This window comes from Ovis aries, chromosome 23 (assembly GCF_016772045.2).
Source record: "Ovis aries strain OAR_USU_Benz2616 breed Rambouillet chromosome 23, ARS-UI_Ramb_v3.0, whole genome shotgun sequence".
Lineage (NCBI taxonomy): Eukaryota > Metazoa > Chordata > Mammalia > Artiodactyla > Bovidae > Ovis > Ovis aries.
In genome coordinates, this window is record NC_056076.1 from 37,767,687 (window position 1) to 37,785,919 (window position 18,233).

Below are 18,233 nucleotides of genomic sequence, written 5' to 3' on the forward strand. Positions count from 1 at the left end.
GACAGTAGAACTGGGTTCTCATCCTGACTATCATAGATGTACTAAAAATGAGGGGGATGACCTTACCTCCTAGGGTCATTCAGCTAACTTTTCTGACTTTCTACGGTTAGCTTTGGTTCGGATTCAGTTCAGTTTAGTTTAGTCGCTCAGTTGGGTCCAACTCTTTGCGACCGCATGGACTGCAGCACGCCAGGCCCCCCATCCATCACCAACTCCCAGAGTTTACTCAAACTCATGTCCATTGAATTGGTGATACCGCCCAACCATCTCATCCTCTGTCATCCCCTTCTCCTCCCCTCTTCAATCTTTCCCAGCATCAGGGTCTTTTCCAAAGAGTCAGTTCTTCACATCAGGTGGCTGAAGTATTGAAGTTTCAGCTTCAGCATCAGTCCTTTCAATGAATATTCAGGACTGATTTCCTTTAGAATGGACTGGTTCGATCTCCTTGTCATCCACGGGACTCTCAAGAGTCTTCTCCAACACCACAGTTCAAAAGCATCAATTCTTCAGTGCTCAGCTTTCTTTATAGTCCAACTCGCACATTCATATATGACTACTGGAAAAACCATAGCTTTGACTAGACAGACCTTTGTTGGCAAAGTAATGTCTCTGCTTTTTAATATACTATCTAGGTTGGTCATAACTTTTCTTCCAAGGAGCAAGCATCTTTTAATTTCATGGCTGCAATCACCATCTGCAGTGATTTTGGAGCCCCCCAAAAATAAAGTCTGACACTGTTTCCATTGTTTTCCCATCTATTTCCCATGAAGTGATGGGACCAGATGTCATGATCTTAGTTTTCTGAATGTTGAGTTTTAAGCCAATTTTTTCACTCTCCTCTTTCACTTTCATCAAGAGGCTCTTTAGTTCTTCTTCACTTTCTGCCATAAGGGTGGTGTCATCTGCATATCTGAGGTGATTGATATTTCTCCCGGCAATCTTGATTCCAGCTTGTGCTTCATCCAGCCCAGCGTTTCTCATGATATTCTCCGCATACAAGTTAAATAAGCAGAGTGACAATACACAGCCTTGACATACTCCTTTCCTGATTTGGAACCAGTCTGTTGTTCCATACCCAATTCTGACTGTTACTTCCTGACCTGCATGTAGGTTTCTCAAGAGGCAGGTCAAGTGGTCTGGTATTCCCATCTCTTTCAGAATTTTCCCCAGTTTGTTGTGATCCACACAGTCAAAGGGTTTGGCGTAGTCAATAAATTAGAAGTAGATGTTTTTCTGGAACTCTCTTGCTTTTTCCATGATCCAACGGATGTTGGCAATTTGACCTCTGGTTCCTCTGCCTTTTCTAAATCCAGCTTGAACATCAGGAAGTTCACGGTTCACATATTGCTGAAGCCTGGCTTGGAGAATTTTGAGCATTACTTTACTAGCATGTGAGATGAGTGCAATTGTGTGGTAGTCTGAGCATTTTTGGCATTGCCTTTCTTTGTGATTGGAATGAAAACTGTTCTTTTCCAGTCCACTGCTGAGTTTTCCAAATTTGCTAACGTTTTGAGTGCAGCACTTTCACAGCATCATCTTTTGAGATTTGAAGTAGCTCAACTGGAATTCCATCACCTCCACTAGCTTTGTTCGTAGAGATGCTTCCTAAGGCCCACTTGACTACAAATTCCAGGATGTCTGGCTCTAGGTGAGTGATCATACCATCGTGATTATCTGGTATGGTTAGGATTATTTAGGGACAATAACAGTGTGATGAAGAGTCCAGAACTGTTCCCTGTAGGGCAAGGTCAGCTGCTAATGAATTGTGATGACAGGCAGTTCATTTTCCATCTCTGGGCCTCACCTGCCTTCTCTGTAAGGTTCTTTAAGCTGTTTAAGAAATGAATCTTAAGAAATAATTTATTTTGCTACATATGTAAGATGAACTAGCTTGTCATTTAAAGTCTATCTATCCCAATGGTATATCAGTTCATTTAAGTTCTTAGATTAAGCAAAATTTTTCAGATGCAAATAAGCAAGTCATGATCAAGAAGCTATATTAAAATAAAGGATGGTTTACTGCACATAGAAAGTAAGGAACTATAAAATATCTCAATAAACTGTGGAAAATTCTGAAAGAGATGGGAATACCAGACCACCTGACCTGCCTCTTGAGAAACCTATATGCAGATTCAGGAAGCAACAGTTAGAACTGGACATGGAACAACAGACTGGTTCCAAATAGGAAAAGGAGTACATCACCCTGCTTATTTAACTTGTATGAGGAGAACATCATGAGAAACGCTGGGCTGGATGAAGCACAAGCTGGAATCAAGATTGCCGGGAGAAATATCAATCACCTCAGATATGCAGATGACACCACCCTTATGGCAGAAAGTGAAGAAGAGCTAAAAAGCCTCTTGATGAAAGTGAAAGAGGAGAGTAAAAAAATTGGCTTAAAGCTCAACATTCAGAAAACGAAGATCATGGCATCTGGTCCCATCACTTCATGGGAAATAGATGGGGAAACAGTGGAAACAGTGTCAGACTTTATTTTTGGGGGCTCCAAAATCACTGCAGATGGTGATTGCAGCCATGAAATTAAAAGACGCTTACTCCTTGGAAGAAAAGTTATGACCAACCTAGATAGTATATTAAAAAGCAGAGACATTACTTTGCCAACAAAGGTCTGTCTAGTCAAAGCTATGGTTTTTCCAGCAGTCATATATGAATGTGTGAGTAGGACTATAAAAAAGAAAGCTGAGAGCCGAAGAATTGATGCTTTTGAACTGTGGTGTTGGAGAAGACTCTTGAGAGTCCCTTGGACTGCAAGGAGATCGAACCAGTCCATTCTAAAGGAGATGAGTCCTGGGTGTTCATTAGAAGGACTGATGCTAAACCTGAAACTCCAATACTTTGGCCACCTATGCGAAGAGTTGACTCATCGGAAAAGACTCTGATGCTGGGAGGGATTGGGGGCAGGAGGAGAAGGGGATGACAGAGGATGAGATGGCTGGATGGCATCACCGACTTGATGGACATGAGTGTGAGTGAACTCCGGGAGTTGGTGATGGACAGGGAGGCCTGGCGTGCTGTGATTCATGGGGTTACAAAGAGTCGGTCACGACTGAGTGACTGAACTGAACTGAACTGATAAAATATCTCTGATTTATACCTGTATATCTTAAGCCATTTGAACATGAATGAAATTTTTAAAAAGTTGGCTGACATCTCCCAATATCAGCTTCTGAATTTCTTGTAACTTGAAAATGTTCTCTACAAAGACTTCTCCAGCCAAAAGATCTATATCAGAGGTGATTCCTGGACATGCTCTCTGGAAAAGGATGATTGTTTCTCAAAGTTTTGTAGTCCTTCACCTTTATCAGGGAAAACCAACCTTTGCTTTCACTCAACTATTCTTAAACACATCTCAAAATTTAAAAATATGTTTAAATTCTTAAACATATCTTAAAATTTTAGCATATGCTATGTTTTAAATTATAAGTAATTATAAGCTTGGTATAAGATTGTACCAGATGTACATCAATATTTCCTTATATTTATAGCAAAACTATCCTTTTCTTTTCTAATTTTATGTTTTAGTTGATTAACAATGCTGTGATAATTTCAGGTGTATAGTAAAGTGATTCAGTTATACATATACATGAATCTATTCTTTTTCAAATACTTCTCTCATTTAGGTTGCTACATAACATTGAGAAGAGTTCCCTGTGCTATACAGTAGGACCTGTTGGTTATTCATTTAAATATAGCAGTGTATACACATCAATCCCAAGCTAACTATCCCTCCACCCCCTCCCCCAACCAGGTTTGTTCTCCAAGTCTGTGAGTCTGTTTCTATTTTGTAAACAAGCTTATTGCATCATTTCTCTAAAACTACCCTTTTTAAGCTTCAGGGATGCCTTTCCTTCGCACTATTCCATATTCATGTGAACGTCAGTTATAGAGTCATTCCATGCAGAGCTGAAAGGAGGCTCAGACACCATCTACTGTGGGTTTCCCCTGTGGCCAGAGATGGGCTCTGATGTCACACCTCGATTGAGCACAGTTACCTCCTCCTGAAACCCCGTGTTCTTCACCTGCTGACATGGTTATTACTTGCCTCACGGGCCACCATGAGTGACTATGGTACCAGAATGCAGTGAGCCACTATAAATAACCACTGATGCTCAAGAAAGGCGAGCTCTCTTTATCCCCTGATTTTACTGATGACAAAACTCAGGAAAGCTTAGTAACATAACCAGGTGGCAGAGCTGAGATCAGGGTTATTCCCTCTACTTAGTGATCTCTTGGTCCCGGCCATCCATTCTGAAGAACGCTCGTGGTTTTCCAGTAAGAACAGATCAAGAACAGACCCCAGGGTGGTGAGAGCAGGGGCTAAACCTTCTCCCTAACCGGATGCTCCTGCTTGCTGCAAGTAAGTCTCAAGGGGAGTAGAGAGTAGAGTCTCTTCCAGAGAAGTGTGATTTCGTTCCAGGGAATCTCATACACGAGTGATGCAGTTACGAAGAAGCCCAGTGTGTGGGGGTGGGTGGCAGGGACACACTCTCCTGGAAGCCTCCAGAGCCCTTAGTGCTCACTGCCCTGAGGAATACAGACATCATCTGGGAGCACAGGCCACCAAGGTTCACGGGGCCGGTGCACGCACAGAAACAGTCCATGTCCTGGTTAGTGTCAGACCACCTGGGTTTCTTCACCCCGGTTACCTGCTGTGTCCTTTTGGTCTAGTTACTTAACCTCTCTGAGCTTCACTTTCTTCATCTCTAACATTAGATCACCATAGTACTTACTGACCCTTTTAAGGTCACTGAGGAGTTTAAATAACACATTCCATTTAAGCACCCTATAAATAGCATGTAATAGGTACTCTATAAGAGTGGCTATTAATATTTTGGTGACTCTTCCTCCAGTTGTTTAAACAACACCCTATAACCACCAACTGTAAAATATATTTACACCTAAGAGGACATACCAAATAGATATAATCTGTGTATATGTGCTTGTGCATATCTGTACATGTGGAGTATATATATAAATGTACATATACAAGTAGGACAATAACCAGTGTCTACAAATAAAATATATATTATGCAGAATGTTTTTGCTTTTTTACATGAAAGTGGATTTATTTAGAAAGACACATATTCCACAGACAGAATGCAGTTCATCAAAAGGCAAAAGGCCTGCAGGACATTGCTGATACTGAAATATATCTTCCCTCCCCCACATACCATGAATATATATGTGTGTATATTATATATATATACATACATACACAGATATATATTCAATAAACTGACTTTCTACACTGCAATTTAGTATCACAACTGGCAAGACAGGCTAGGTTGTTTTCTATTTTTAGCTTTATATATATATTTTTTTCCTTCTGCTCAGCCCTAAATTTCCTTAGGCTCTTTTCTCTGGCAGTTAATTTGCTCCAGCAAAATATCTGTTATTTGTAGGCTTAAGGCATATGTTTAGTGGTTTTCAAAATATTTTTGAAAACAGCTTAAAATAGAATTTACTGTGTCCTGGAATAAAGGAACACCACACTCTTTATTACACTCTGTAAGGAATGAGATCATTTAAGACCTTAGAAAATCTCAAGAAGATGACTTAATTATGCATCAACATATACTAAGAAGAAGTGGATATAAATTGAGAAATTGGATATGCTGCTTTGACCCTGTCATCACATCTCTGAAGACATTCACGTAGTGACCTGCCTGAGCCAACAGCAATGAAAGGAACTGAAGCTGTGATATTTAAACGCTGCTTCAAGGGGCAAGTTAGGCTTTCACGTCAGAGTTTTTAATGCATCCTTAGGTTTTCTCTGAGCTGACCCCAAACACCACTCTTGGTCTCTAATAGAAGGGTCCCTGAGTGTGCTGCTCCCCTCTCTCCTACAGCCAGCCACCAGTGTTGACACTCATGTAGAATAAAATGTCTCAGCATAAATGACAGGGACAGCAGGCAGTTACTACCTGCAAGTCCATATGATCCCTAGACCGCAGGGAGCCTGGGCGCCTCCAGTTCTATGGTAATACCCTAACTTCCCTCCTCTCCATCCTTCATGCTAAATGTAAACATTGTTAGGAGCAGCTGTTGCCTAGACACTTGGTCAATGTTTGCTGTCTGACTAACTAGATTAGTGGGTGCTGCTCTTTCTGTTTTGCATGATAGACAGTGGGAGCGTTCACAGGCTCCGGCTGTGCTGGGCACCGTGACTCTCTCTTCCATTCCCCCGCCTCACAACACAGGGAACAGAAAGGGAGGACATCTGTATGGTAGGCAGACAACTCTTCTGCAAGTGGGTTTGTCTAGATCACTGCTCTGTTTCAATAAGTATTTATATTTTCCCTGAAGAGTTCAAGGATCAATGCCCTGTTGATTGTCTCTCACAGCGCCTCTATATGATGGGGCTATTAATGATTATAATAGCCATTCCTGGAAAAGAAACTAAGACCTTGGGAAAGTTGGGGTAAGTTGCTCAGGTTCAAAGAGCACAGAACAAAGAGAGTCCAGGCCAACCTCTACTCTTACAATTTAAAAAGAAATAGCTTTTAAGACACCATTCATGGTATTACTTTTCCAGTTTTATGATGAATAAGCTTACAGAAGAGAAGTGGTTCTCCCCTGGAATTCAGAAAGCCTGCATCCGGCACCCTCACCCCACAGGCACCCCACTGTCCTCTGCTGAATAAAGCTGGTTTTGCAAATGTTCCTGCTGAGGCCAGTAGTCACCAGCACCCAGCCGCACCATGAAGCATGTCATGTATTCTTTGGGAATGTGAAGAGGTCAGACAATTGGTTTTAGAGCTTTGTTTTTTAGTCACAGCTCTGCTGAGAATTTCAGGAAAGTTGGAGGCCCTCTCCCTAGAGTGCATACATACAACATACAACGTTTTGCCTATAGTTTGGGGTCAGGATATGGTTTCCTGGGTCCCTGAAACTCTTGTATTAGTGTAGAAGTCTTATTTTAGGGATTAAGGAAGGAAGACAAAATTTCTGAATTAAAAGAATGAGTGATACTATCACTCTCTCTTTTCAGAGTGTAACTTTTCAGATGCTTCACTTCTCTGGCCAGTGGGTACCAATGTTAAGAGATCCAATCAGGTCAGTGGAACTTTCCAAGTATTGTCTCAGACTTCTTTCTCTTCTCTTAGGTGTCAACTGTGGAAATTAATCTTTTATGTACAGGGTGCTTCATTGAAGGGTTTGATGATAGTTCAGAGAGATTCTTACTCTGATCAAGGCATCTTTACCTTATTTTCCAGTAGTTTAAAATGGAAGGTACTGTCTTTGTTGTTGTTTAGTCGCTAAGTCATATCCGACTCTCTTGCAACCCCATGGGCTGTAGCCCACCAGGCTCCTCTATCCAGAGGATTTCCCAGGCAAGAATACTGGAGTGGGTTGCCATTTCCTTCTTCTGGGGATCTTTGCAACCCAGGGATCAGACCTGGGTTTCCTGCATTGGCAGACAAGCCATCAGGGACACCCATAGGGTGCTGTTTTTAGATTGTCTTTATTTAGAGATATGGTTCTTCTATTAAACACTAACATTAAATTGTTTAGAAAGAGCTGTTTGCCTAAAAGATATACAAATTACTGTGTCTAGAAGATATATATGTGTGTGTATATACATATATGTAATATTCTGAAGGAGATCAGCCCTGGGATTTCTTTGGAAGGAATGATGCTAAAGCTGCAATTCCAGTACTTTGGAAGAGTTGACTCATTGGAAAAGACTGATGCTGGGAGGGATTGGGGGCAGGAGGAGAAGGGGATGACAGAGGATGAGATGGCTGGATGGCATCACTGACTCGATGGACATGAGTCTGAGTGAACTCCAGGAGTTGGTGATGGACAGGGAGGCCTAGTGTGCTGAGATTCATGGGGTCACAAAGAGTCAGACACGACTGAGTGACTGAACTGAACTGAACTGAATATTCCAAAATATGTAGCAAAAGATGAAGAATGTAATTACTCAGCTGTTACACCTACGTAACCTGACAGAGCTCTACGCAGCAGAGCATGGGATGTGTTTCCTGTCACTGTTCTTTGTATTTCTGGAGAACAAAGTGAAAGCTAAATCAGCTCCTTTGGAAAGGGCGTCTGCAGCTACCAATGGATGTTCCACTACACGTTGTCAAGAGAGTGTCCTCTCTTGATCCTGTCAGAGTTGTCTAGTGCCATGGCTGAACTCTGAATGTATTGTGGACACTTACTTGGGAACTTGTGTTCTTGGCTGAGAGCAAGCAAACGTTTCAATTCTGTAGGGAGAAAATGAGAACAGTTAATGCTTGAACTGCTAAAACAGAAGTCACTTAATCCTGGAGAACCACTGAGAAGTCAAAGCAGGAGTCGACTCATGAATGAACTGATTTTGACCTACCTTCCTCATCTATCAAGTAGCTTGACGCTATTCCATCAGTGTCTGTGACATCGCAGGAGTAAATGCCCAAGTCTTCCGTCCCGAGGTCTTTGAAGGTCATTTTCGTCCTTCAGAACAGAATGCTTTATAAGAAGCGAGGCTGTGTAGGGCCTGGGGGCTGTGCCCTGCCCTGTCTCCAGCCATCTGCACATGCTGCTCCCATCATGGGGAGCATGTGCTCCATCTGCCTTGCTCACCCGCTCTTGCTGCTTCTGGGAAGGCTTTCCTGACCTCCTCCCACGGGATGATGGTGATGGGACAGGGAGATGGTACCGATCTCCCATCCCCAAGCTACGAAGCATATCAATGCATATCCCAAGTAAAGAGATTTTCAGCTGATCACCCCTTGCTGGGCAGCCTGAAGATCCTTTTCTTCACAGGGCAGAACCACCCAATGCCCCTGTTACGTCACCCCTTGCCCTTCCCATTTTGGATTTTATTGATTGGCATCGGTATTGCCTACTTCATTGACTATATGCCTGCAATTTGTGTCTTTAGGGATGAGATCTGTTTTGTTCACTGTTGTGACCTCCAGCATCCATACCTCATCTGGCACATAATATGTGCTTAATAAATACTTATGGAATGAATGTATGGGTCAATGGTCTAGTTCAGTTTGTTTTCTAACTTTTGTGAGTCACGTAGCTAGTCAGTGTCTAAGGTCATCCAAACATTTATACATTTGTCAAGTTAGGCAAGGAAGAAATAGTTTCAGTTTGATTGTCTTTCCTTTGACCACAATTATGTTTTACTTCAAGGATCTTACAGCATAGTGACAGCAGAATGTCTTAATTATATAGAGTATTTCCTTGCTGTTCTCCAACAAAATTACTACTTCTTTCTTTTATTTTGGGATGTATTGGATTTTTTTGTAATAGAAATAATACTTAGGAATATTGTGCTTTACCAAATGTAATCTAATCTGGTTGGCACTGTAAAGATACAAAGTTTGATAAGTAAGATGAAATTAAAGAAACTCAAAATCTTGGGGTTGAAGGAAGTAGCAGATCATAAAATTAATCCCCTTCACTTCTCTGTTTTATAAAGAAAGAAACAGGAGATCCATGGAATTGAAAGCTGCCCCAGGTCACACAGTGGTTCCTGGTAAAGCTGGCCTCCTGGTGACTTGAGATCACCTCTCCCATGCTTCTCTCTCCTATAGAGTTTGTTCCAGGGCAGTACTGTGTCTCTCACAAGTGGTGGTGAAACACCAGAACAGATTATACCTAATCCATTTAATTTACCAGAACTTGAATCAGAAAGTTCTTCCTTACCCATCTCCCCAGAAGGATCCTCACCATTACTTTAAGATTTCAAAATCTCGTAGAATAATGAGAATCATCTTTAAAGTTCACTTTAATGCCAATCAAAGCTTTTCTTGCATCATAAATGATGCCAATTAAAAACTGTTGCTTGCCATTTGCCTCTACAAGGATGAAGCCACTGGCCACTGCAGTTGCTGACCTTCAACACACCCCGAAAGGAGTTCAGGGCAGAGATCAGAAATGAGGCACTCTATGCTCTGGGAAAAACTGGCAGAACAGGACTTCAGATAGTTGGGTGTTTTTCAGAAGATTTTATGAGCTCAACTTCTTGCCAAGTGAAAGAAAGGATGAGATGGTTGTATGGCATCACTGACTCTATGGACACAAGTTTGGGAAAACTCATAGAGATACTGGAGGACAGAGGAGCCTGGTGTGCTGCAGTTCATGTGGTCGCAAAGAGTCAGACACAACTTAGTGACTGAACAACAATTTCTTGCACCTTCTCATATCTCGAGAAGCACTAAAGTCATTAACATCTGCTCCTTGTGACCAGCAGCAAGCTTCTGCCGAAACATGTGCTTGACTTCCCCCTTCACCAAAATCACACCTATTCTGACCTCTCCACCTACTTTGGTGGAGCAGTTACTCAGAACTATCTGAAAGGCTGCCTCTTGGGCGATAGTCCTCAGTTTTGCCCCAAATAAAATGTCACTCTCACCTTTTCTTCAGTCAACAATAAGATAACATATGAGAAAGCATTTTAAATGGAGTAATGTGAAAAGTATTTTATAAGGATTGTTATTTCTTAAGGTTTATACTGGTGATCACTTTTTACACTACCAGATAAAAATATGTGTGATTTCATTCTCTTAACTGAAATGGAGAATAGCCTGCTTCACTCTCCTTTCATGAAAAGGAAACCCATAGTTACAATTGAAACGGTACGTACTTGTTGCCTTTGCTTTCAACCTCTAATCTCGGTGAGTCCTCCGTGGGCACGTAATCTTTGGACCAGATGAACTCAGAACTTGGGGCCATCTGATCACATTCAAAGTTCAAGGAAATGATTCCATCGTCATCCACACTTACAACAACTTCTTTGGTTCCTAGAAGATGAAAAACAAGGTGCTGATATTTCCTGGTAGAAGTTAATCAAGTAAGAATTCCTCACCTCCTTACTTTAGCCTTAAAGCAGGGCCTTGAGTCTGTGCAAGTGAAAAGTCCCAACTGCTCACTGTGACTGACAGTCCTGCTACAATTCAACTTTGTGTTGCAACACGGAATTAAGCGAATGTACCATGTTTCTTAGGTAGTGTTAACACCATGGACAGTACTGTTTGGTCAGAGCTGAACAACAACTGGTTGATATGACCAATGGAACAGTTAGGGGAGTGTGTTGACCATAATAAGAAGGGCAAGGCAGCCCTGGGAAATGCCTAATGCATGACTTTTGCTTCAATAATACCCATATCTAACTAATCATCAAGAAAGGATAGATAAGAGATAAAGAAACCAAAGGGAAACTGAAGGAGAAAAGGTAGAGATAAGAAGAATTGCCTTTACTCACATGTTCAAAGTTTGTAAATCATTTAAGAATGAAAAAAAAAATCCATGAAAACAAGTTCTGCTGATTAGATAACCATAAATTAATCTAAAGATGCTATTCTAGGTTAGAACAATAGATATCTAGAAACAATTGGTATTGAACAGTATAGAAATTTAAATGGAAATGAATTTCAAGAAATTCAGATGTTTCAAGATTAGGTTTTGTATTTTAAAAGAAAACAAGTTAATATTTTAATATTTCTGAGGGTTATAATAAATTACGACATGGCCAAAAAAAGTCAGGACATGGCAGACTATCTGTAAAGAGAGGCATGAACATTTCCTCAATTTATGTTCTTGTAACTGTGGAAAAGGCAATGGCACCCCACTCCAGTACTCTTGCCTGGAAAATCCCATGGACAGAGGAGCCTGGTGGGCTGCGGTCCATGGGGTCGCGAAGAGTCAGACACGACTGAGCAACTTCCCTTTCACTTTTCACTTCATGCATTGGAGAAGGAAATGGCAACCCACTCCAGCGTTCTTGCCTGGAGAATCCCAGGGACGGGGGAGCCTGGTGGACTGCCGTCTATGGGGTCACACAGAGTTGGACACAACTGAAGTGACTTAGCAGCAGCAGCAGCAACTGTGGCTATAATGGGTGCTACTGGTTGATTTATTAAAATAAAGGGGAAAATAAAAAATAAAACTCTCTTCCATACTTCTATTTTAAAAATCAATGCTCATTAAGATGAGCGTTTGGTTAATTTTCACCTTTCAAAAAGTTGCATGTTTATCAAGGGTTAAATGCTACAAGGGCAGGGGTTTTGCCTTCCATACTTCTTGTACATCTTTACATGTGCCAGTGGCTGGACTCTTAAGGGATTTAAAAGAGAAATGTCAGTTTAGAATTGCAGTGTTCAATTTTATTGGAACTAGTTTTAATAAAGCTTAAGCATAACACCAATATTTTGATAAACAGACAAGATGAAATAAAAATACCAACAAAGAAAATATTCTAGTCACAATGGGTTTCTTACTTATGCTTAGAATTCAAAGCTTGATCTCCTCCCTGACAAACAATAATGCTGTCAACTGGCTGAAAGTATTGTTCTGAATGTGATCATAATCTCAAGCTTTTGAAAAGTCAGATTAACTGAAAATAATTCAAGTACTAGTTTTCTAGGCATATTTCTTTGCTCCACAACAATTCTCATTAGAAAATGTTTAACTGAAATAACTTACAAAGAAAGAACACAGTTTCAACAGTATCACTGTGTAAATATAAACAACTTTATCTTAAAATGATTAAAGCAACAAATTATAGCTTTTCCCCTATTTGTCACATGAATTACAATGTTAATGCTCTCATACTCTTTCAATATAGCTTTTAAAATTCAAAGGCTTCTTTTACTGTTCAGCTTTAATTAATTTGTTAACATAGTTCTTTGAATAAGTGTTTTTAAATGCTAACTTAGTAGATCAAGTGTTTTACAATAATACCTATAATGGAAAATGAAAGTGAAGTTGGCATTTGGAAAAAAAAGTGGCCTCTTCCTGCATTCTGGGTTTAAAAAAAATAGGGAAAAAAAAAAAGGATTTTGGAAAAGAAAGAAATTACTTATGACCACAAAGAATAAAGGTGAAGAGTTTAAAACAAAAAGACATCCTTTGGAAAATTTAAAAAAAGACAAAACAAAAATGAGCTCAGAGTTTCTTGTATCTGAACAGGCAGGACATATCAGATTGTAGATTATCTTTGTGTGGTAAAGAAAGTAATCACATTAATCTGGAAAGGCCATTTTTTCCAACACATTAATATCTTAGAGGAATTAACAATGGCTTTCTTTAAATGAAGGGATCCTGGATACATCCTGGACAAAAAACTCTAATGAGATTTTACAAAAGATACATGATATTGAAATGGATGATTCTTTCTATAAATACTCTAGGAAAACCAAGAGCAGTGTAATGACAGCATTTCTGAGAGGCCCCAGGCTGGTCCACAGCTACACCTATGGAGGTGAACCTGGCTCAGAGTCAGAATGAAAGAGATGCAGCTACAACATCCTCAAATTTTCTTTTTAGAATGTCCCACGGCCTGAGTTTTTGCAAGCCCTGAGCTGCTGTCAATCCATGGTTGAACTCATACATGACTAAAGGGCCACATTCACTAAAGTTGACTAAAACAAGATCAAAATGGTCCTGATATTTAACAGGCAGGCAGCAAATCAGATGTTCTGCTGTCAAAGTAAAGGGATTTCTATGGATGTTCTCATCTGACTGAAAGGCCATCTCACTTGTCAACAGAGCTGAACCAGAAAAGTAGAGCAGAATTTGTCAGGCCTTAGATTTTTCTCAAAAACAACCTTCAAATCTAATAATAAACATGAAGAATTCAGTTAACAGCAGAGAAGATTTGGCTATAGAAAATGAAAGAGATGATTCTGGTCTGAAAAGGATTTAAGAAGAATTATCTCTAGTCAGCTGCCCCAACCCTAAACATATTCTTAACATGGACACAAGGGGATACTGGCTTGCATGGGATGGCATTTTATTTTTTGGCTGTATCTAGCAATATGCAGAACTTCCCTGATCAGGGATCAAACCCTAGCCCCATGCAGTAGAAGTTCAGAGTCTTAACCACTGGACCAGAGAAGTCACTGGAGTGGCATTTTAATGGTTCCTCCAGGCTTGCCACTCTCCTCAGTAAGTGAATAGGTTAAGGGAGGTCTAGGGCTAAAGTGAACTTTTTGGAAATGAACTCTGTCCCACTTTTCTCTCCTCTCCAAATAGCAATCTTTTTTTAAAAAAAAAAATTAAAAAGATAACATTTAAAAGTGGGAATTCATCTTCCCAAACATTTAATAATTTGCTATGAGAATTTTCTCATGTAATTTAGTCTTTTACATCTGCATTATGGGTCACTTTTATAAGCTTTTATTCTTTGCCTTCTCCACTGGTGTGCATGAGTGCGTGTGTGTGTGCGTGTGTGCCTCTGTATGTGTGTGCCTCTGTGTGTGTGTGCCTGTGTGTGTGCATGGGTGGTGTTTAAAAAACTGGAGAGTGGGACAGAATGGAAGCATTAAAAGTGAAGGAACTCAATCAGCTGCATGTATTAATAATACTGAGTTCCCCTATGTGGACCGCTCGCTGACCCACCACCTTAGTGCCACATCAGGGCCTCCACTGAACCTCTCCCAGTTCACTCTTCATAACTGGGCATTCATTATGAGATACTAGGGTTAGGTTTACAAGCTGTGGCTACAAAACAGAGTCACACTCATTTGCCAAAGCATGGTAGCCATCCATTATATTTTTCATCTATACACCAAGTACTAGGCTCTCGGCATATACAGAGAAAACACAGTTCCTATTTTGAAGGAGCCCACAGCCTAATGCTTATAAGTCTATTTAACTTATATGCAGAGTACGTCATGCAAAATGCTGGGCTGGAGGAAGCACAAGCTGGAATCAAGACTGCTGGGAGAAATATCAATTACCTCAAATACACAGATGATACCACCCTTATGGCAAAAAGCAAAGAAGAACTAAAGAGCCTCTTGATGAAAGTGAAAGAGGAGAGTGAAGAAGTTGGCTTAAAACTCAATATTCAAAAAATGAAGATCATGGCATCCAGTCCCATCACTTCATGGCAAACAGATGGGGAAACAACAGAAACAGCGACAGATTTTATTTTGGGGGGCTCCAAAATCACTGCAGATGGGGACTGCAGCCATGAAATTAAAAGACATTTGCTCATTGGAAGAAAGGCTATGACCAACCTAGACAGCACCTAGACTTTGCTAACAAAGGTCCGTCCAGTCAAAGCTATGGTTTCTCCAGTAGTCATGTATGGATGTGAGAGTTGGACTATAAAGAAAGCTGAGCACCGAAGAATTGATGCTTTTGAACTGTGGTGTTGGAGGAGACTCTTGAGAGTCCCTTGGACAGCAAGGAGATCCAACCAGTCCATCTTAAAGTAAATTAGTCCTGAATGTTCATTGGAAGGACTGATGCTGATCCTCCAATACTTTGGCCACCTGATGCGAAGAACTGACTCATTGGAAAAGACCCTGATGCTGGGAAAGATTGAAGGCAGGAGGAGAAGGGGACGACAGAGTAAGAGATGGTAGGATGGCATCACTGACTCGATAGACATGAATTTGAGCAAGCTTTAGGAGTTGGTGATGGACAGGGAAGCCTGGCGTGCTGCAGTCCATGGGTTTGAAAAGAGCTGGACACAACTGAGTGACTGAACTGAACTGAACAGTCTAATGCACAGTTCACAAGCCTGGTTTCATACTTGAATTACCCAAGGAGCTAAACAAACAAATAAAAACAAACCTATGCCCAGGCTCAGTCCTGCAGACTCTGATTTAACTGGTCTGGACAATAGTCTAAAATAGATTCAATATTTTCAAAAAGTTCCTAGCCTGATTCTAATGTAATGTACTGTCAAGGTTGAAAATTACCTTCCTAATGGATGAAAGAGAACAGACAGTGAGCAAATATAAGTGAAGTTCTCTAAATTACCCAGTTGAGCTAATCTTGAATAGTCAGCCTGACTTCCTGCTTTAGAATCCTTCAAAACGCCACCTCAAGGACACTGAGCATCCTCAGCCCTACCAGGTTCTTGACCTCATGGACTGTAGCCTACCAGGCTCCTCAGTCTGTGGAATTTTCCAGGCAAGAGTACTGGAGCGGGTGGCCATTTCCTTCTGCAGGGGATCTTTCCAACCCAGGGATTGAACCCAGGTCTCCCGCATTGCAGACAGACGCTTTACCATCTGAGCCACCAGGGAAGCCCTACCAGATTCTACGACCAGTCAATTTTCAGAAACTGGGATTGGTCACTAGGTTGTCAACCCAATCCCTGCTCATTATTCCTTCTGGAGCTCCAGTCTTCTAGCCTGCCTTGCTCCTGGTGAGAAGTCCTGACTTCAATTAACTCAGTTCCTGCTGGGGACTCTGCCTGTGTCTGGGTTCTTGTGCCTCTCACCTTAGTTCCCTGCAGGATTTCTGATAAGAACACAGGCAGCCGGTTCCACCCTCCGGATCACCTGCCACACCTTGGCAGTTCCCTCTCTTGTCTTCTGTCTGATCTAGCTCACCTTGCCTCTACCTGCAGCCCAGACCTGACACAATCCACACAGATACTGTTTTAAAAAAGATCAAATATCAAGACTAGAAGTGCGTTGTATGTACCAACACATCTACTCTAAATATTTTCCAGTTCATTCCCCCTATAGGCTCGTTCAGCTACCAGACTTCTCCTGGAAGCGTGGCACCCTTTTGATCCTCATTACCAGCATGACCAGACAGTGGGGCAGTGGCTGAGTTACATCTGCTGGCACTTTCATCAGCTTCGAAAGGAGACCAGTGACCCTACCAATGCCAGTGGATTAGGTTAACTTTTACCTGGAATTCAAATTACATTCGAGGTATCTTGTTAGATGCATTTGAGGTTTGCTGTTACAGGATAAGCTTCATTTTCTGTCTGAAATATTAATAACGTGTTCCAAAAAGAGTGGTTCTTCTGAAATAGCAATCCAAGTCTCACATTCCAAACCCTGAAACTGATAACCGATCCTCATCCCCCATCCCAGGCCCCAGATGTTTTAGCATAAAATAAATACCTGGTTAAAAGTAAAATGTGGTATTTTATAAAGTTAGTAAACACAGACAACCATAGGCTACATAAAACTTTTTTTTTGTCGATCTTGTGTGCTTTGATTTATTCGGGGTTTTGTTGGAGTCTAATTGCTTTACAGTGTTGTGTTAGTGGGAAGCCACTGTATAACACAGGGAGCTCTCGGTGCTCTGCGATGACCTGGATGGGTGGGGTGGTATGGGAGGGAGGTCCAAGATCAAGGGGGTATATATGTATACATGTAGCTGATTTACTTCTGTGCATAGCAGAAACTAACACATCACTGTAAAACAATTATACTCTAATAAAAAATGCATTTAAGTTTTTACGGGGATTTATGAAACCTTAACACCTTGTTTGTAGCCTGTTTAACTATGGACAATATTTTGTGACCCTCTATCTGAGCTTCCATCATGCTGTGCTATAAACTGTTTTCCCTTAGATGGCAAGCTCAGTAGGCAGTGGCAAGTCATTTTATTCTACTCACATGGTGCCCACACAGCACCTGGCATGAAGCAGGTGTGCAGAACGCATGTGAATGTGCCTGAACATTCATGCAGGAATGAATGTGCCTGCTGCCTATGAAACAAGGACCAGTGTCTCCTGGGTTTTGGGCTCCTTCATGGTGATGCTTCAGACTTCCCTGGTGGCTCAGTTGCTAAAGAATCTGCCTGCAATGCAGGAGACCCAGGTTTGATCCCTGGGTTGGGAAGATCCCCTGGAGAAGGAAATGGCAATCCATTCCAGTATTCTTGCCTGGGAAATCCCATGGACAGAGCTGCCTGGTAGGCTACGGTCCATGGAGTTGCAAGAGTTGGACACAACTTAGCAACTAAACCACCACAGTGGAGATGCTTCAGGTCAGCATCTTGACTTGGTATCTCCCAGGAAGCTCTCCTAGGTTGGAGCCAGCGGTTCCTGAGCAGGTTAATCTGGTGCCGTTTAGTCTGCAACTGTTATTTGTAATTATACTCTGGGAATTAAATGGCCACAAAACAACTTTGGGGGCCTTATTCCGCACCAGTGAAACAACATTCTCCCCTAGGAACCCACCAGCAGACCCTGTTTTGAAGACAAAGTTTCCATCATGGTGGCTTTGCTAATGTCCTGCCTGGCTACCTGCCATCCTGAGGGTTATTGATGAGAAAACAAGAAATCAATTTAAGCTTTTTTTCAGTCAATCCACTGCTTAACAGGTGCTTTTAACTCATCAATGACTAGTAATCTAAATATTCTTACACGAGTAGCCTTGCAGTTGGGCCCTTTGGCATGTCCACTCAGCATCTCGTATTTCTACACAGTTGGTACCTGCAGGGTGTGATTTCTATAGAGATCTGTGTCCTCATGTCTTTGTGTGTTACCTTTTATCTGGTACATG

General features: G+C 41.3%; 1 protein-coding gene across 2 annotated transcripts in view; it reads right to left on the reverse strand.

The window, feature by feature from the left end:
• The window catches only part of MYOM1 (myomesin 1), a 117,010-nt gene that overhangs the window by 19,214 nt on the left and 79,563 nt on the right, over nt 1-18,233 (reverse strand). For both annotated transcript variants that reach the window (XM_015103648.4, XM_015103647.4), the window contains 3 exons: nt 10,610-10,766; nt 8,357-8,463; nt 8,190-8,234 (listed from right to left, as the gene is read on the reverse strand). In XM_015103648.4, the coding sequence (XP_014959134.3) occupies nt 8,190-8,234; nt 8,357-8,463; nt 10,610-10,766 (309 nt within the window). The remainder of the gene's footprint in view (nt 1-8,189; nt 8,235-8,356; nt 8,464-10,609; nt 10,767-18,233) is intronic.